This window comes from Gasterosteus aculeatus, chromosome 5 (genome assembly GCF_964276395.1).
Source record: "Gasterosteus aculeatus chromosome 5, fGasAcu3.hap1.1, whole genome shotgun sequence".
NCBI lineage: Eukaryota > Metazoa > Chordata > Actinopteri > Perciformes > Gasterosteidae > Gasterosteus > Gasterosteus aculeatus.
In genome coordinates, this window is record NC_135692.1 from 16,097,061 (window position 1) to 16,117,083 (window position 20,023).

The 20,023-nt window shown below is 46.0% G+C and overlaps 2 protein-coding genes across 3 annotated transcripts; one reads left to right on the forward strand and one right to left on the reverse strand.

The window, feature by feature from the left end:
- Positions 1–5,996: 5,996 nt before the first annotated feature.
- LOC120819577 (uncharacterized) lies at positions 5,997–14,321 on the forward strand. 2 transcript variants are annotated; one of them, XM_078102546.1, is made up of 8 exons: positions 5,997–6,132; positions 6,286–6,342; positions 13,090–13,253; positions 13,376–13,466; positions 13,571–13,600; positions 13,704–13,757; positions 13,892–13,951; positions 14,084–14,321. In XM_078102546.1, exons 3-8 carry the CDS (start codon positions 13,140–13,142, stop codon positions 14,113–14,115), a joined length of 381 nt encoding a protein of 126 aa, XP_077958672.1. In that variant the 5' UTR covers positions 5,997–6,132; positions 6,286–6,342; positions 13,090–13,139; the 3' UTR covers positions 14,116–14,321. The 2 variants fall into 2 exon arrangements, with proteins under 2 accessions (XP_077958672.1, XP_040033050.1); XM_040177116.2 differs by lacking the exons at positions 5,997–6,132; positions 6,286–6,342 and having other exon boundaries at positions 13,009–13,253.
- kat7b (K(lysine) acetyltransferase 7b) lies at positions 13,782–19,582 on the reverse strand. Its single transcript, XM_040177115.2, has 14 exons — positions 19,316–19,582; positions 18,250–18,400; positions 17,907–18,161; positions 17,709–17,791; positions 17,413–17,490; positions 17,190–17,288; positions 16,994–17,104; positions 16,583–16,774; positions 16,293–16,382; positions 16,053–16,193; positions 15,873–15,966; positions 15,284–15,430; positions 15,059–15,165; positions 13,782–14,752 (listed from the first exon to the last, which is right to left on the reverse strand). Exons 1-14 carry the CDS (start codon positions 19,331–19,333, stop codon positions 14,651–14,653), a joined length of 1,668 nt encoding a protein of 555 aa, XP_040033049.1. The 5' UTR covers positions 19,334–19,582; the 3' UTR covers positions 13,782–14,650.
- Between the last annotated feature and the right edge of the window lie 441 nt (positions 19,583–20,023).

Here is a 20,023-nt window from a genome sequence, read left to right on the forward strand (position 1 = left end):
GGGAATTCGCCGGAGCCGTGTACACACACGGCGGCCTGTTGACACGCAGCGTGCTTTGATCAGTCTGAGGAGACTTCCTCGTTGTTTCTGCAGCCCACTCGCCTGTCTGTGTCGACTGTCTCCTCTCCTCTGAACAAACAGCCAGAGGCTTTTAGAAACGCTTCAGCCCCTCGCCCGCTTTCAGGCGAAACGTCTTCACTTTACTTCCAACTGAGAATGATGTAACTCTTTATCTCAATACCTGCGAGCGTGAGTCATAGACACAGATACCTGGTAATTCACGTTTTGGCAACTTTACACGAGAGTAAACAATATTCCAGGAAGATTTTGAGGATTTTTTAAAGTTAAATAGAAACAGAAAGGAGGAACAATTATATGTGCCAAACAGGTTACAGAATGTCAGTATATGTCAGTAATTAGGCAAGGCAAGGCAATTTATTTTTGTATAGTGCTTTTCATACACAAGGCAGACTCAAAGTGCTTCACATCATAACATTTCATACAATAAAGTGAAATAAAATGCAGGAATTAAAAGACAATTAAAAACAGCAAATAAAATTATAAATTAAAATCTTATTTAAATTGTTTAATTAAAGGCAGAGGTTAAAAGTGCAATGTAGGTAAAATTTAGCAGAAGGCGAAGCTGAACATAAAAGTTTTCAGTCTTGTATTAAACGTGGTCAGAGTTGAGGGCAAGTCTTAAATCTTCAGGAAGTTTATTCCAGCTGTTTGTTGCGTAGTAACTAAATGATGCTTTCCCATGATTTGTATTTAGTAGTGGAAGTAGTGGAAGCAAGCAATTAGTAGTTAGTAGTAAGTCAATTAATAAGTAAATCGATACAAAAGTGACGTCTCTTGCCGAGGGCTTGTGAGCTAACGTCACTTTTCAATCGAACAAGTCATGACCGGAACTACCGGCACTGCCTTGGCGGTCGATCGCGATCGATATACTGGGAACCCCTTCAATGGGTCAAGTAGCCAGACATATAAATTATACATCGAGCTAGTTGACGTCTGTCTCACTGAGATCAAGTGTTTACCTTTCCAGAGAATCCATTGAACTCGAAGAGACAAAACTGTTTTTTGATATATGGAGAAAGTATTTGTTAGTATTCTAAATACAAAATGGCTATTTTACAAATTAGGCTACTTAGATTTGTTATTGGGTCTATTACATTAAAACGACAAGCTACTTAAAAAGAGTAGCCTACATATTTCGAATAGAAATGCTGCCCATCCCTGCATGCAGCTAAGACAGCTATAATTATCAAAGAATTCTTCATACGTTCAGGAAATGAAACAAAATATGTAGTTTGTGTCACAAGGTTATGTAGCTAGTGCTCAAATGGCAATAGTTACAAAAAGTGATTTAATGGACACTCATGCTACCTCTTGCCTTTTCCCCCCTGCGTTTTCTGCCACCCGTCTCACATTAAGATAAACTATAGAGTTGGTAAGTTTTGAGAGATAAGGGTGTTTATCTGATTTGACAGTTTGCTAATAAATCAACGTTCTGCAAGTTCCTCATTCTTGTTTTTTACTTGACGGGAAGGAGATTAAAAAAAAAATCTTTTCCGGCTTGTGCCCACAGAGTTCCCTCGGGACACGTAAGAAACCGAGCGCCGCTCTGCTTTGAACAGGTCGAAAACAAGATATTATGCTGCTTCTGCACGTCAGTCATTCACAAGGCTGCCAAAGAAATCGGTGAATCGCTCTCAGCGCACACATCCCGAATCTCGTAGGCCCCAGTTTGATCCTGCCTCGTTTTCACCCACACACCCCGGATGCAAAACATACATGTTCTAATGAACATGCACACACGTGCCGTGCCGTTCTCTCCTCTCCGTGCTCTCGCTCTCACACACACACACACACACACACACACACACATCTACACGCACACGGGCAGGCGGCCATGAGAGGAGGGAATGCGCGGAATGCTCCAAACCCCGGGCTGGTGTTCTGACTCGTCCCAGACTTCATGCCGTCACCGCCGGGGTCTGTGGCCAGACCTCCCTGTGCCAGACCCACTGGCTCCAACACCCGCCCAGGCCAGCCGAGCTGCAGCACCGCGACCCGTAATTAACCAGCAAGCCGCACTGCAGAGCACAACCCCCTCCGCACACCACTGCACGGGCCCCATGGAAGCTCCAGGAGAGACTATGCACCGCAGCGCTGCAGCTTCTGGGTGCCCTGGAAGGCTCTGGAGGAGGACGTATCGATGATGTGTACATTGTGCGTTTAACAGCATTGTATGTCAGCACTTTCGGTCTTTAAGTGCCACGAATTCCCCGGGTGACATTGAGCTTGGGATGCTTAGCACATAATTATAGCCAGTAAGTCGCGCTAGACGAAGATCAAAGATGCGAAGCTAAACGGTTTTCTTGAGAGTTTACAAACTGGAGGCATGAGAAAATAAGAGCATTGTAGCTTTCGATGGAGACCAAGTAAGTGTGTGTATCTTACTGTGTATTAGAAGTAATGCCAGGGCACCTGTAATTCTCCCAGACTGGCATAATTAAGGTTGAGACGTCTGGAGGTACACACAGTAAAGCAGTGATCATCTTCATTCTTCTGAAGGCTGCTCTCTTGTTCGGGCAGGAAAGGCCTTTATCCAGGGAGAGGTTTCTTTAGATTAGCCAGAGGGTCTTATTCAGGAATCTTACTCCAGCCTGATGTGCATGAGCGCTAGCGATAAAGAGTGACAGAAGGGCCCAAGGTGAATGATTTATCGCTTACGGCTTCTTTTGAATGCCGAGCCAAACTCAAACAACTTCTGAATACCAGCTCTCAGCTGACAGACACAGAAGATGCTGCTAATCAGCGGCGTCCACGACGTGGAGTCACGAAAGCTGCATGCAGAGCTTCTCCTTCCCTGTCAGAGGAGACTCCTTCCCGCTGGCGCGGGGTCACGCCGTGTAAATTTAACTGGGCTTCCTCAAGGGATACCTCATCCTTTGAAAGAGAAACAGGAAAATTACATGGTGGACGGCCCACTCGGTTTTTCGCCCCCTTTCTCGCACTGTAATTTGCTTTTGGTGCGGGTCGGCCTAAAATAACCTTAACCTAATATTCACAGCATAGGGAGACTTTGAGAAATGCCGGAGGTCTCCCCTTGGGTGGCAGGGGACCGTCCTCGGCTCGTAGGCGTTTGAGAGATTGTTTATCTGCTTGCCTCTCGGATACAGAGCGCCCGTAGGCGAGGTACTCGTTTCAGCTCCTGTGCACCAAACGCAACGCGCACAGCTTGTCTGTCCGCTCAGCCGATTTCCCCAATCCTCAAACATTCAGTCGGGTCTTTATTTACGGCACGCTCGGTGTGGTCAATGCATAAAATGTTGCGTATACTCAATAAATCCACGCGTCTCAGCCAATGGATCCGTAGCCCCGTTTTAGCGTTATCCCACACGTCTTACGAGGCTCAACCACTAAAAGCAATTGACGGGCATCAGAGGAGAAATGCCCATGAGCTCACTTCAACCAAAGTTTCCTACAGACAGGTTTCTCATTAATCTGAAGCTCCCAACTTCTCCGGATCCTCTTCATATCGCCATGATCGGCAACCATCTGAAGTTTGCATAAGCAAGGTTGGGAAAGGAAGTCGCAATATTCTAAAGTCTGGCAGTGATTTTTTAAATATGCATTGGCAGTTGTTATTGTGCGGTTTCTTAACGATTGTTGTGACAATTTCATTTGACAAGTGGTTCAATGCATGGTGTCAACTTTGTGTGTTAATTCTTTTGTTGGCTGCAGACAAAGCGGATGGTGCACAATGATATGATATAATGACTATTTTATTAATGAATGAATGTAAATAAACGTGCCTTTGTATCCTAGAACACATAAATACAAAGCCGACAATTACCTCATGAAAGCAATTGCATTGGCATACACACACACAAAGAGGCTCACCCCGCTACCCCCATCAACCCCCCTAACACACACACACACACTGGTTCTCATATGGAATATCGTGGGTGGCGCTGGACCGGTAGAGGGCTCTGTAAATAGCTCGGGAGCAACCCCTCCATTTGAGAGACCCAAATTTCCTTTTCTGAGGTCGGCTGCCTGGACTGGAAGTGCTGTGCAGCGAGCCTCCAGTCGCCACGGGAGACCACAACGGCCACGCTGACAGCACTTCACAGGGCCCATGGCATGGCAGGGGTGACCAGATGGGCCTACACACACACACACACACACACCTCGTGCATGCATGCGCTGCACGCACCAGTGCATTTAGCCACGCGTCCATGCACCTACATCCTCTGTGTGCACGCGAGTGTGTCGGCGCTTTTGAAACTCCTAATGTCTAAAAAGCAGATCACACAAAGCGTGCAACTATTTTCTGTCACAGACGGCGTCTCGCAGAGAGACAGTGGGCGGAGAGACGGGAGGATGTGCGTGGTACATGTTTGGTTTGTATCACTGTGTGTGTGTGTGTGTGTGTGTGTAGGAGGCTACCAGTTTGACTTTGAGTGTCTGTGGCGTTGGTTTGTGTTATGTGAGTGTGTTTGTTTGTTTGTCGGGGCGGGGGGGGGGGGGGGGGGGGGGGGGGGGCTCCACAGATGAGACATGGAAAAACATTGAAATGGAAGAAGTCCTTTTTGCCAGCGCCAATCAGTTCCGTCTCACGCCTGGTGGTCGCGCCAGCAGCAGTGTACTGCACTGTATTTAAATGAAATGTACTTTTGTTGGAGTATTGTCCTTTGACTCTTTATTGTTGGAATGCTGCCTCAGCAAGTATTGTTCATGTTCTATGTTAGTATGTACTATTACTATGTAAGTATTTCTACTGCTATTAACACTACTACAACTACTACTAATATTACTACAAATACTATTATGACTAATAGTATTACAGCTGATAATACTACCACTACTAAGACTACTACCTCTAGTTTTTCTAATGCTATTGGTACTAAAACTACTATTACTAGTACTACTTGTACCACAATTACAACTATAACTAATTTTACAACAAAAAAATATAGCTTTTGTTATAAGCTTTTGTTATATCTGTAGTTTTTTCAAATTCATTTCAGTTTTTGCCATTTCTGTATTTTCAGAAGCTTTTTAAAATTCATTTCAGCTCCTGAAACTTCTGTATTTTCTCCAATTCTTTAACATAATTTCAGCTTTCTGTATTAAGAGCAATGTTTTAATATTCATTTCTGTATTGTGGACAGCCGTTTTGTGGATTTATACCCTAGGACTTCTAATATTGGGTAGACTCTCTTCGGTTGAGAAAAATCTACAAACTTTGAGAGACTTTAAGTTTTCCATGTACATTTTAAAGACATGCAGGATTTTAGGATACACTGTAGACGCACTTAACCTCTCTGTTAGATGCTGTTTCTAGGTAATTTGAAGCCATAGCGGTGCCAATAAACTGTTAAGAGTGCCATTCCTAGAGATTATTACACCATATCATGCACTTGATCTGCGCCAGAAAACACAAAGCACTTACTAGAAGACTCAAAAGCACTACGAGAAACCGTAAAACGCGGGTTTGACCAGCAAAGGTAACGAAAACAGCGCCGGTGTTTCTCCTTCAAAGACCTTTTGTGTGGCGCGGAGAGACGCAACGTTGCTGTTCACATTGGCCGTTTTTCACCCAAATATTTTAAAGGCCCTTCAGAGAGGACCTTTTGCTTCCTTTTCCTGTGGTTTTGGCCCGGGCTGAGCTGTCGGGAGAGGGGAACAGCCAAACCCAAATGTAGATGCTCGACTTGGCCGGCGCTCCGCGGAGCGTCCTGACCAGACAAAAGCAGGGAGAGAAACACAGCCACTTATTTATATTCGCTGTGGTTTTGCGTGTTGCGTCCCAGACTTCCAGACCCTGGGTGGATGAAGACGAAGACAGATGGATGGCTTTCCATTAACATACCTAGATGAACCTTCAGGATCAATGTCAGATCCATGTGTGTTAATCGAGGGGGAGGTTTTCATGTGTGGTCCGCACCCCAAAAATGACCAAAGAAACGCTGCAGACCAATCTTTCACAACAGGTCCTACATTGTGGATGACGGTTTGCAACGACACCAGCAGGGAAAGTATGAAACTCGAGCGTTGTCAGAATCCCCCGGCTTAGATGTTTTTTCTTCGGGGATGACCTCACCGCTGGTAGCCAAGGTATGGAACCAATTTAGAGGAGCTCCCCTGAATTGCTTGCGTGTTCAGATTGGTCAAAGTCCGGTCTATCTGGTCCCCTCAGCTTCACGTAGTCTTGACTACTGGGGAGACCGTGCGTTATCAGAGGGGTTAAAGGTTAAATTCTCCCAACAGAAGCTGCGCTGGAGCCTCTCTGACCCAAGTTCTGATTCTACGTGGGAGATCCCATACGTGAGTCAACCGGAGCTATTTCTATACGAGCTGAGACGTTTGGAGGGGCCCTATATGTTCACGCACACACACACGCACACGCACACACACACGCACACACACACGCAGTGGCTGTGGGTAGCCAGACCTCTCTGGTCGGGAGCCTGGTGCCAAGAGCGAGCCGAACAGTGGAACACTGGGAGTCTTGTGCCTGACTTTCGGAGCCTCTGGCTCTCTCTCGACCTTGCTTCAAAATACACTGCGGCTTCGAGGAACAGCACTCTCAGCAGTGGGGAGGCCAGGCATGGAAAATTTAGACGCAACAAGAAAGACGGCGCGGGGGGAAAAAAAAAAAAAAAGAGAGGCCGGCGAAATTTATGTGCCCCTCCACGTTTGCGGGTGGGAGCGTTTCCCTTAATGCTTTTAACACAGGATCTGGAATCTGAAAGTGAAAGAAAAAAGTGCACAGTAACAGTAGTTTGTGACTTTCTCCAAACAACACTGCGATTACACATACGAGACGTTTGAAAAAGTTGAGGCTATTTTTGCACGAAACAATCGGCCATAACGACCTGTTTGACAAAGACATAGATCATCAAAACACAAAAGCAGATAATCATGACTTTCCATCGAGATAACATTCACACCGTTGCCCTTTTGTTCGTATTACTCACCTGTTACTGCTGAAACCTGCTGATACGGCAGCTACCGTGACACAGCCTGGTCGCTGTGACTTATCACCTGACAACATGAGATAATGGCACCTTGTCTCGCTAATAGCGTGTGTTATTGCTGTGGCACCCTGTAATCTCACCCCCTTCCGATGCTGGTAATGCCGTGAAATATCAAACTTGCCTGCAGTGATACAGTCTACACATAGTATGTCATCCCGTGACACAAAACACAAATGCACGCACACGGATGTACAGAGAGACACACGGCGGTCAGTCGCAGCTCGCCTGCAGCCAGAGGAGGAAGCCTACGCGTGTGTTTGTTTGTGACGGATCTTGCGTTGATCTGAACGTAGACGAAATAAGACTCAACCGACCCGACAACATAGAACTGGCTTGGTTTTGTCTGTGCGTCCTGAACGACGTGTACTCTGTTTTAACTTTGCAAAAATACCCTCCTAAAAGTCCCTTTCTGTGTTTTTCGGAGCGAGTCGCTCCTTTGAAAGTGCACAGGTGAGAGGACAGCCTCGTCGTCAGATGTCAGAGACTCATATCAAAGCTCCTTTTACAGCCCAGCGGAGACTTCTCTTCGCCTTTCATCGTTCTCCTTTGCTTGACTTGGAAAAAAATCACCGTGTTTTCTCTGTGGGCCGAAGCGAACGGAGGCTTCAGCAGAGCGCATCTGAGAGGGCGTTTGATGGTTCCTGTGGGCCCCATCCTGTCTGCCTCAGCGTTAATCCCTGGGCTCCGAAACACAAATTAGTACACAAACCCAGCAAATCTCCAGAGGAAACGTAAACGCCTTAATACCTGAGAGACCAGCCCGCATTTCCAGGTGTTTGATTAGGCTGCGTTTCTCTGTGCGTTGGAGACATTGACGAGGCCCCGGCCGGCGCATTGTGCCAACTGTGTGAGCGTATACACGTGGACGAATTTCCTCGGAAAAGAACATCCTCGTTTGGTAGGCGAGAGGGTGAGTTATGAGCGCACACACCTCGACACGCCTCGGCACCTCGCGCTTCGTGACGCCTGTGGGCGACGGAGGCAAAAAAGGGTCGGGGGGGGGGGGGTTGGCGGTGGACTCAAAAATCCACGCAGGAGAAAACCGGGCCTGGGGAGGAGAGGAGGAAGGAAAGAGTGGGTGGTGGATACATGAGGAGTGAGTGAGTGAAGAGATGAAGGAGGGTAGGAGAGGATGAAGGAGGTGGAGGAGGGGGGGGGCCGGGTGCTTCCTGTCGCCATTCCTGCCCACATAGACAGCCGGAGAAAGAAAGAGAGAAAGAGAATATCTGGGCAGACTGTGCAGGCCACATGACATTCTCTCCGGGTCCCTTCGCTTTTCCTCCTCGCAGAGTGATGTGCTCCCTCCCGCCCTTCTCGTTTCCTCCCCCTTTCCCTCCCTTCCTCTGCCCTTCAAAGCTTCGACATGTCATCTCCCACCACAAAAACAGAGGTGGGAAGACTTGCTGGCGCTACCGCTGCCTCAGGGTGTCTGGCACTAAAGCTGCCTGCAAATACAGCGGGGAGAGGAGGAGTGGAGAGAGGGACAGAGAGGGAGAGAGAGGGAGAGAGGGAGGGAGACAGGAGGAGGGAGTGAAGGAGGACCAAGGATATGGAGACAGAAAACTCAAGAGGGAGACAGAGGGAGACGCAGAGAGCAGGAGGGTGGGCTGGCAAAGCCCATGGCGGCATCAAAGGTGTCTGCAGATAGGAGCTGTTATTAAGGTGGAGATGAGCTCTGTCTATTTACTTTGTTTTTAAAGCGACGCTGCCGTGTCTGCTGCGAGTGTCTCGCTGTCTGGCAGCTGTCCGCGGAGAGCGACTGAGCCGGGACGCAGTTCCCACCACCTCAGCCACAAAAACACAGTAATACCCTTCAAAGGTTGAGCAAATGGGATGAATTGAACTTTGCTTAAAGTATAATGTATGCAAACCACAAGCCAATAATTGAACACATCTTCTGTGATTCAAATGTGATTTTTCCGGGATTCTGTAGTATTTTCTGTGACTTTAAATACATGGGCGTCCGTTTCTGGCGAATAAACTATTCCAGGCCGACTGTTTGCAGCTCGGATACCACAAAATTTGCAGATTGATTTAAGGAGCAATTATGCACTTGGCTTTTAAACCTCTGAGGCTTTGGAAATGAATTGGTGATTGGCTCCCCGACAAAGTAAGCAGATCTGACCAAACGAGTCCTCGCCATAGGCTGAGGGTGTCAAAGAAGCCACAAGATTCCAGCAAACAAGACCATCACCAAACGGGCCAATTGAGGGCCTCTGGGGACGCGAGGGCTCTGACCTGAGAACCAACAGGTGAACTCGTCCACCAGTCTGGGTAAGAAGCTCATCAACATTTTGATGAGGGAGAACTACAACCTGAAGGAAAAGGGACCATTTGGTAAATACTATTAAGAGTGGTTAATGTTCTCATCTTCATCACTTCTGAAGCTGAGCAGTGGAAACATCTGGTTTGGCTGCATAACTCATCACTCTTCAGCAAAAAGCACATTGGCCCCTTAATGTCAACCTTTTCCTTTAATGCTTATTGTGTTGAGTCACTGCGATGAAACCAGGAAAGCAAGTAGCGTGGCTTTAAATACAGGTTAAATCTTCCGCATGACAGAAATATCCAAGAAGTGTCAAGGAAGTTGTTTTCCAGCAAAAGCATTTGAGAACCACCCAGTAGTGAGGAAATGATGATGACATGCGCTGAATATCTGTAACCCCACCTGTAAAGTCATTGCAGCAACTAAGGTCACGATGACATTTGGTGGCACCCTGCTGACTGACCTTCAGTGGGCTGGTTGGAGCGCGGCATGTTTTATATATACCGTGTTGCTTTGGTGAGACGCGAAAAAAAAAAAAAGAAAAAAGAAGCAAAATACACAACCGCAGCCGATCCCATGACACCAGTCAGCGTCACAGCGCCAGACAGGGTCCCCACAGCACCGGCCCCGAGGCCCCAAAGGCAGACAAGTCATATTTCAATTTTAAAAAGCTCTGTGTTCTTTGCTAGAGAAACCACACCAGTGGCACCAAACTGGAAAAACGACTCAGCGAATAAAGTCTCAGGCAATTAAAATTCTTCTGTGATAATTAATAGCTGCACTTAATAAGTGGTTATCAATCAGTGTACAATCTAGTCTGACATGCGACACTTCAACAGGAAATCAATTTGTCTCGCCAATAGGACACGGTGGTGGTATGTTGTGATATGTGCTTTTTCCATGAAGATTTACCTTTGAATCATCAGAAATAAGTTTTTTTTTTAAATTGTTGCATCATTTCTTTGGGATGGGGTTTGCGATTCCAATCATGAAAACGACCAAGTTGCATTACGTTGCAAGACATTTTTAAAGATGTGTCATGTAATGAAGGTTTGGCGCTTTGGTATTATCTGTTGGACAACAGTGCCGCCTGCTGAGTCAGATGTATAAAGTCCCACGAATAAACCTACAGATGTTCAAACTCAACAAAGAAGAGAGGAATAAATGCACAGCTCACAGGTAGCTCATCAACGCCTGAGGATGCTGTATCTGTCGATGAGGGCGATGGAAACCACGGAATCATTTGATCCTTTAACAAGGACTCCTGATATCTGACACAAACAATAAATCAAAGATTAGTGTTTTTATGTGACCTTTCTTTACTCGACTGAGCGGCTCCTGCGAAGCCCGGCTGGTCTCCACGAACGGACTCGTTTGTCGGTGTTAAAATGGGCCTGATTGTGTGGCAATAGCAGGTCTTCCTGCGGCCGTAGAAGCAGCAGTTCTGTGGGGCTAAAAAGGTGATGACATCAAGTCATCTGCTCCACGAAGAGCCGGGCTGGACCGCCACCCGGTGTCGTTTATCTGTACTGTATCTGTTCGGGGGTGAGGGATAAAACTATTTTGTTCAATCTCAGCATCATTTACGGGACATTTCCATGAGAAACGCTGTCACTCCAGTTCTTGTGTCTTTGCTCTTGCTTGCTGTTCAACAAAGAATGAACCCTACTGTCGGTGTATGAAGGCCTGAATGGTTTGGGACCAAAGGATGTGTCCAACCTGCTGCCTGCCACCGTACGAACATTCGGCTTCCTGTTTCCAGAGTCAGAACCAGACACGAGACTCTCAGCGGCGTCGAATTAAGACGGGAGACTTTTCTGTTTGGTGCTGCCGTTAATTGGACCTGATTCAAAAACTCAAAACCTCAAAAAGAGAAGAGGTTCAGGCAGTAACCCTGGTTTTAGGAACCAAAAACAGCACAAGTACAGTAAGACTCATGGTACTTTTCTGCAATTTACTACTAATGTGATACTGACGTCCCAATCAAGAACATCTTCCGTTCCATTCCGTATCTACGTTTGGAACAACGTCAGCGACCACTGAATTCCATTTGCAGCCTCTGAATACATTGTTTTCAGTTGCCTTCTTCTGTGTAGACTTTTTACTACAAACGAAAGGCTGTGTAGAATATCACCACATGCAGACCACACATTCTGAAGCTGCTGCAGACCGCAAACACGCGCATGGAAGCGTGGGAGAGGCTGCAGGTCGCACGCACAAACACACAGTTACCAGGCGGTAGCAACGGTGCGTCTGTTTGTTTTGCGTTTGTGAATGTCCTCTATGTGTCTCTGGCACACAATAAAAGTCCTCCTATGCTCCGTCGTCGAGTGTCCCCAGTATAACCAGGGCTACTCAAAGTTACCGCCAAAATGTCTTCCAGCGAGCAGAAGTCGCCACCGGAAACGCCATTAGCATGTTAGCATTTGGCCAACGCGCCATAACGCACCTGCAGGGATTCAACGCGGCCGTGCGCGCTATAAACAGGTACAAATGTGGATTAGATTAAAGTAACAGCTGATACACACTACAAATCCCATAATGCAATTGTGGACGCACAGCGACAAATGTCTTGAGTTGTCAGAATCGAGGCTTTTTATGTTATCAAGGCAACTTGATGTCACATGAGCTTTGTGAATAAAGAGGAGAAGTCACATGTTTGCAGGTTTGCAGCAGGGAGCCGTGCGAACGCTGAGGTTCGGCCTCCTGAGGTCTGTGCGCCTCACGGAAACACTGCGCTCTGTCTTTGTGACCGATCCATTTCACATGCAAATGTTGCGCGTCTGATTTGCTTTGGATCAACACTCCACATGAGGAAGGCTACGCGCGCTCGAGGGGCTGTTCAGGTGTAATTGCCTTTCAGGCCTAATTGTCCCGGGGTTTTCTTGCTTTCAGAAGCACCTGCGCGTGGATCAAAGCATTTGATGTACGTTTCAAGTGTGCGTCCTTACAGCGGACGGATTGTCAAGTAATTGCCTCTTCATGGGATTCTATAGCTAGTTTTGGTGAAAAAGCTCATCTTTCAATAGATCATTTAAATGGCAACACAAGGCAAAGCAGGCAAAGGTCACGGAAGGTACAAGAACAATCTGATTGTCTCAGGCGACACACTGCTCTGATGATGTGTTATAAATATTGATATAATTCAATATTTTCAGGTTATGGCGTGCAGCACATTTATTACATATTTTTTAAATATATTATCCCATGTGGTTAGCCTGTGACAATTAGTGTCGGCACTTTTTAGGCGTTATAAATTAAAAGGTCAGAGGTCACGTCCGTGTTCGTATGCTTCATAAATCCTAAACCCGCTGCCAAGTCAATTTGCCGACTAATAAAGGCGTCTCTTCAAAGCAGATGGTAATATTTGCAAAGCAGAGCGCCGCGTCCTCAGTAGTATCAAAGAGGCATGTGCACATCACAAGGATATTTTTAGACCAATAGCAACTCAGATGTCTCATAAAAAGGGAAATCAAAGGTGACCGTCTCAAGCGTAAATATTTAAGCCGTAATATTATTGAACGTGTTTTTTCTTTTCAAAGAATTTAACAGAGCTTGTAAATCATTGGATGACATTCGTTCCAACCACGAGAGAAGAAACACAGTTTCCTCGTGCGTGACCGTGTTCGGGGGAGGGGGGAGGGGAGGGGAGGTGAGGGTCCAGCAGCACGGGGGAGTAAAGGTATAAAAGCACCCAGAATTCAGCTGGAGCAGATAGAACCACCTGGAGTCACACCTGCGCAGAATCACATTTCAATGCGTTTCCAGCTCTGCCAGATAAAAAGAAACGACTTTGATTGAAGAGATCTGGAAGCGAAATGGATAACTTGAAGATCCAGCTAGTTGTGGTGATCTTCTGTGCTTTGGTGCAAACCTCTCAGGCTCTGTCTTCTGGTGTGGACGAGGAGGTTGAGTTGTCTCCAGACTGGCAGGTGAGCATCCGGGATCGAACCTTCTTATGACAACGTAGGAAACATTTCGTGATCCATAGTAGGTATTTTTTTCATTTTCCTGCAATTAGAAATCAAAAGTATGTGTTTTTGTTCTGGGTGAGTCGATGGAGGCGGTTCTGACCCGTCCGGTGGCCAATTTGATGAAAAGATCTAAAGCTCTTCGCTTCTACGGACTGATGGGGAAACGCTCAGGTAGCTCGACTCACATTCCTGCAAAACAATTGTGGACAATTTTCTGCAGTTTTCTCATTATATTGTAAACACATTTCTAATTTGGGTTTTATTTTATCTCGCAGGTCCAAAGACACCTTTCAAAGTAAACAGACGTGCGTACGCAAGATGATTAAAATCATGTATTTTATGCCGCCGTCAATGTAAACTCGTACTGAGTGACGCGGTCCGCCGTTCTCACGTCGTTCTCCGTTACAGGGAACAAAGGCGAGGCGTTTGTGGGTCTGATGGGCAGAAGCCTTTCCAGCGGCGGTGAGCACAGACACATCGAACTCATTCCAAAATATCAAAGCGGCTTTATTGATATTAAAAATACCAAATTGCACATTTGACGGCTGTGATCGACATTGAAGCGATGAGTTGAAATGTTTTCCGTTTCTCTACAGAATCTCTGACCAGAGAAATTCCATCTGTGACCGACGTCTGGGAGGAACAACACAGGCAGGGTACGATTGGATCAGTATAAAAACCTGAGGTCGCTTTATTTCCACGTGCATCCTTACAGCAGTGCTGCCTTCATTTCATTTGTTTTATTCTCGGCAAATGAAGAACGCCTATGGTTTGTTGTTCCATCACAGGTTCATCAGAGGAACGGGTCCCGATGTACTGACGCAGCTACGAGAACCGAGTACACAGCATTAAGATCTATACAACTTTACACCAACCAAAGAAAACGTCACCACACATCATACTGTTGAAAATACGCCCGCTTACGGTTCCACTTCATGCTAACAATAATTGTATTTAGCCCAAACAAAACCCACCATCTTAAAAATGCACATTTCTTGAATGAAATAAAAAAAACATGTAAATTTAGCTGAATGTCTTTTTTTGTCGTTTTTTTGCTCGAGCGAAGCAAACATTCATGTTACGCACCACACTGGACCGTGTATCATTTAACATTCAAAGCTTATTAGATGAAGGCAGCTTTAAAAACAAATAAGAGAAACTCTACTGTAAAGAATCACTGGACTTGGAACGTTTGGAGCTTAAAAACTAAAACCTAAAGTAAAATACAAAAGTAAAAAAGAAGAACCTTCATGAATAAAGAATGTACGTTGGTCTTTATTGACAGTTTGTAGGTCTTAGGCTACTTGTGGTGAGGCTGGACGTGAGTTTATTCAGTAGCCCGAGGACGGCAGCGCTCATGTCCCTTTGGGGGGGGTCCACTTCAGGGAGCTCGGGTCGATGGTTTTGTTGCTGTGGCCTCGTTTGATCTCCTTCGCTTTCCACTCATCAATCAGGTCCTGGAGACGCGGGAGAGGCACGAAACCAGACGTCAAACGCGGGGGGAAGACGTTGAAGGGAGGCGGCTTCACGCCGTTTTTAAACCCGCAAAAGAAAAATGCATCGGAGGAAACGCTTTTTTGATTTAAAGTGCGTTGTTTAATAAATTATACAAGTGTCCCGCGTCCATCCGTATCAAATGGTTTGTTAGTTAATTATGTTGAACTTTTCAGTTAGAAATGAGTTGGACGGCATGATCAACTAATCTAAAACAATAAAAATAAAAAGATGAAAGGGTAAAGAGACCTGCGCAGTGGACATCTCACCTGTCTCTTCAACACCAGGTGCTTCCCCTTCCAGTACTTCAGCATCTGGAGGGACTGCAGGGTGCTCACGATGTCCACCGGGTTCACGGCGGTTTCCTGGCTGATCTCTGCGCAGCGACGGCAACGTTCACCAGTTAATAAACCTTTTACCAACCAAGTCGTGTTCTAAAGTTTCACATCACACGCTCATTCTGTAGTCGGAGCACAGCCGGTGTCCCCACTCACCTTTGATGGAGATTTCTTTGCCCTGGAAGGTGCACATGTATCTGAGCAGCACCTCCTTCCAGTAGCTCCGGTAGCTGATGAGGCCCAGGTCGGACAGAGGCCTCTCCGGGGAGCCCACCTTCTCCTCTACTTTGGACAGCAGGTAGCCTAAACACAGATAGAATATTGCACCGACGTGGATTTCATCTCAAAATGACAGAAAATACATCCGTTTAAAACACAATACAGATTTTGCAGTGGCACATAATACAGAAAGGATGTGCTTTACTTGCTGTATATTGATATTATATCAATATTCAGCATTATATTGATGGAGCTGCACCAGCAACTTAAGTCTCATACAATCTAATGCAATGAATAGGACTTCATTTTAATTTATAATTCAAATATTCTGAATGTGTTACAAAGCCAGAATGGATTCATCTATTTCTTTATCGTTGTTTTGAGGTTTTAGTATTTATTATAATTCACCTCGAACCTTAAAATACCTAATTTTACATCGTATTGATCGTAGTAAACAATTGACAAAATGAGAGAAATACCGGACTGACTCTACGGAATACACATTAGTATAATAGTAAATACACACTGAAGTCGATGAGCATCTTGCCGAAGCCCTGCCTCATGTACTGTGGCATCGTCAGGATGCAGGAGACATTGTAGTTGAGGAAGGAATTCTTCTCCTGGAGGAGATGAGAAGGAAAAACATTCCAGTTGCTTCGGCCACTCTAGTGCAGTTGTCTTAAATACAGCAGAAGCGTCCTTTCACCTTGGAAAAGTAGCCCACTAAATGGCAGCCGGTGTTGTCGGCCTCAGTCATGACGTAGAAGAGGAAGGGCTCGACGTCGTAGTACAGCGTTTTGTGGTCCAAGAAGAGCTTGGCGAGTAAACACAGGTTCTGGCAGTAGATCTAAGTTGTGATAAAATGACAGCGCATCAGTATCAGAACGCCGTGACGCCTGCTGCTCAGATCTACAGATCAGAGGGAAGATTTTAAAGTCTGAGGAACCTTGTTCTTTTTGCCATCAACTTCAAACACAGATATGCCTCCTTTTCTGTAGACCTCGTCGCCGGGAGGATGCTTCCACACACACTTGGCCTGAGAAGACACATAATGAACGCGTCATTTCCTCAATACATGAGTTTAAACCCATTTTATCCTTTCGAGACCTTTTTAGCTTCAATTCTAACAAGTAGTCATCTATTATCCACTTTCGTTCTTAGGCCAGAAACTAATTTAAAATCTAGGAATCGGTAACGCGCATAACATCAACGGTGGGCCGAGGACCGGGAGCTCACCATGTGTCTTCTGAGAATGGTCTGGCTCTTCATGTACTTCAGACAGAACTCGCAGACGTAGAGGCGGCCGAGGCGCGCGTACTCCTCGGGGTACGGGGAGTGGTACCAGGTGTCCAGCTCGTAGCGGCCAAACAGGATGGTCTTGATCATGTTGCTGCCCTCGGTGATCTGACCCTGGATACGCAGCTTCTCCTGCAGGAGGGGAGTACACGCCGCTGGTTCTCAGCATTAACCTGTATGAAAGGGCTATTCGTCGGAAGGAGCTGAGGCCTACAGATCAGACTAAGAGTGACGCAGCACATCACCCGACACTAACTAGTGCTTTAGCTAGTGTTTATTACAATACTGTCAGTGACACCGTTGTTTTATTGCATGAAATCATCACTGATGGAGATATAAAGCAGCCATTACCAGGTCTTCAGATGCACGGGCCTGGGCTTTTCTGAAGAGCTCCAGGTCATATTCACTAGTGATGTTCTCCAGCAGAGGCTCCCTGGTGTTGCTGTGTGTCTGCCGATGCTCCTGTGGACCAGAAAGACGCATCCATATTTAATAATATTCATACAATATTCAGATGGAGAGCCAGTTTGGGGAGCCGGCGACGTACCATGTGCTTTTCTTTCTGCTCCTTCTGAAGCCCAGAGTTTCGCCCCTTCCTCATCTCAGACACCTGCTCTTTGTATCTGCTCTGTTTCGACGTTGGCGTCTGAAAATCACGACGGAAGTAAATAAAACGTCAGGTTAATATCAAGTGCGATCATACATAGTATCCGCCTGCGTCCGGTTAGAAAGTGAACATTATCAATGTGACGTCATTGCAGAGGGAGCACCTGGTGGCGAGTGGCGTGGCGCGAGTTGTTTTCTTCCTTCACCTCCTCCTCTTGTTTCTCGCGGCTGACGGCTTTAACCTGCAGTGGACAGTAGGACGCAGCTCACGCGGTCAGATATTCTCCCATGTGTTATTAACTTACGTAAGATAGCGATCTGTTAACTTCTATTGTTAAAGTCTAACCTGTAACAATACGACCTGCCATAACCGGTTGTCCGCCAACACACATTTCACTAATATCAAGAGAGTCATGAGTGAATCATAGCTGATGAATCACGTCTATCCTCATTATCTCACCTTGCATTCATCGGCAGAGAGATTGTGGTAAAGAGGGCAACCTGATACTGCAAAATGTCGTTCATGTTTTCCTGTGAGGTGACCTGTGGAAATTGGTAACATCAGATAATCAATATTAATACAGGGTGTGACTGAATGCAAACTACTACATGAGTGATCGTGTTGATGAACCGCTGAATGAAATTTTAAACATTTTACCGAGGGAGTTGCACCCCGGCGTGGGGCATTTCATGTTGAAGTTGTAGGTCTCGTGACAGCGGCGGCGCTTGGGGCGGTGGGGCAGGTCTTTGTCAGAGTCTCTGTTGGCCTGATCCTTGGCCAGGCTCTCGTCGTGGGAGGCGTTGGGGCTGGAGATGTCCAGCTCGGACTCAGAAGAGGGCGCATTTCCCGTAGGCGTCAACGGCGGAGACTCGTCGTGGTCGGCGGCCCGCTTCAAATCCGGAGTATCTGAAGCTTAAAAAGGAGTCAAACCACAACGTTGAGGTGACGCTTGGCAGGAAGCACACTGTAGAAACTTTACATGGGCGGGATGATGGCCAACCCTGAGAGCTTTGGCTGAGGCGAGTAGAGGCTCTGGTGAGGCGCTGTCTCTTGGCCGTGTTCCCATCGCTCTCTGAACTATTGGTCTGTTCCCTTTCAGCGGAGGAGTCAGAGTCTTCGGTTCCATCCGAACCGCTGCCGACCATGTGTCTCTGTGTGGGGGAAACAAAAACTTAACGGCGAGGCATCCTATGCAAATACTGTTATGTTGCGAACAGGCAGAATCTGGAGGCCCAAGTGTTAAGTAGACAATAGCGGTCTGTCCTACAAAGCACAAACAGAGCGGTTAGCTTACCAGGAGCTGTTGATTCGGTGTTATTAAAACCAGCATCCTGAAATCGGGCACTACGAGATGCTTCCCGTTATGTAACAGAATACTGCCGGTGGCTTTAGCCGCTTCTGCTCTAATCAGGATTTGGGAGAAAGGCCACAGACAGCTGGCGGCTAACTGTTAGCACGGTTAGCATTTGGGACGCTTCAAATAACATGAACATTGACGATCTATAGGAGTGGCTACACGAAATAGTAACGCTATGTACCCTCGTTAGCATCAGCCGACGTCACATTGTTAGCTTCGGGGGTCATGTTAGCGTGCCAGGGGTCTCATTCGGCTAACAGACCAAACGGCATTAACAAATCCCGCATCTTGAGATCTAGTGCTTTCCTTCGTGTGAATATCTACATATTAATGACATAATTCAAATTAAAAGAGTCTCATGGTAAATTCGGCGTACACAGAACACAACATGCTCCGTGTATTGTCAATGAATTTGGTGTAACTGCTCTCGATCGCACACCAAATGTGTAACATGATGTATCTTACTTGAAGTGAACGGAAATGTTGACAAAACTAAATATGACATCAGGTACAGAGAAGCAACCGATATGATGTTTAAATGCTGCACAATGGGCTGAGTGAACGTTTCCATAATAAATCTATGTTAAATTGCCGATCTATTGAATGGAATATGGTGTAGCATTATCCTCATCCGGACAGTGAAGCTAACTCAGCTAGCTAACGTTAGCTAACGTTACCCTCTTCGGCGACCTATTACCTCTGTTCTTACCTGACGTCTGCGGGGCATTTTCAGCTTGATGCACAGTACTCCCTGAAGGTTTGTATTCAGAAATGGCAGAATTCCCCTAAACTTACAAAAAAAGACGGAAGAAAACTATTTATTGATTTTTATTTAAGGCAGAAGTTCGTATATACACACACAGCGTTGGGCCGCGTCTCTTGCGCCACATTCCCCCCACAGGCCGCACAGAGAACTGCACTTCCGGTGAGACCTTTGTGGACGATGCGCCTCCTAACCAGCAGGGGGCGACTCTCTGATGTAACCAACTGCATCAATGAATTAAGCTTTACAATAGATTACCAGCACGAACACTGGCATCTGGACTCTGTAGTTAATACCATTTAAATAATCAGACAAACTACACTATCAAGAGACAGAACTAGCTTTTTTCGACCGTTTACTTCTTTGACAGATGGAGTTTAGATCTTTAGGTTTGACTGAACGTTTTTTTTTTCAAATTGAAATTGTGTCCTAAATTACAAGAGTGTGGTGGACTGATGACAGTTATGAACCTGTGGTTGTCAGTCAACTCTTCCCATCAACCTTTTCTAATAAATGTAACAATTTAGATACCTTGATGAAAATACCTTGAGTGATTATTTTCTCGTCACTCAATAGAAAACAACTGCAAAAAATGTAACACAGAATCTGATAATAATAACTGCCATATATATTATATATGCAATATAATAACTG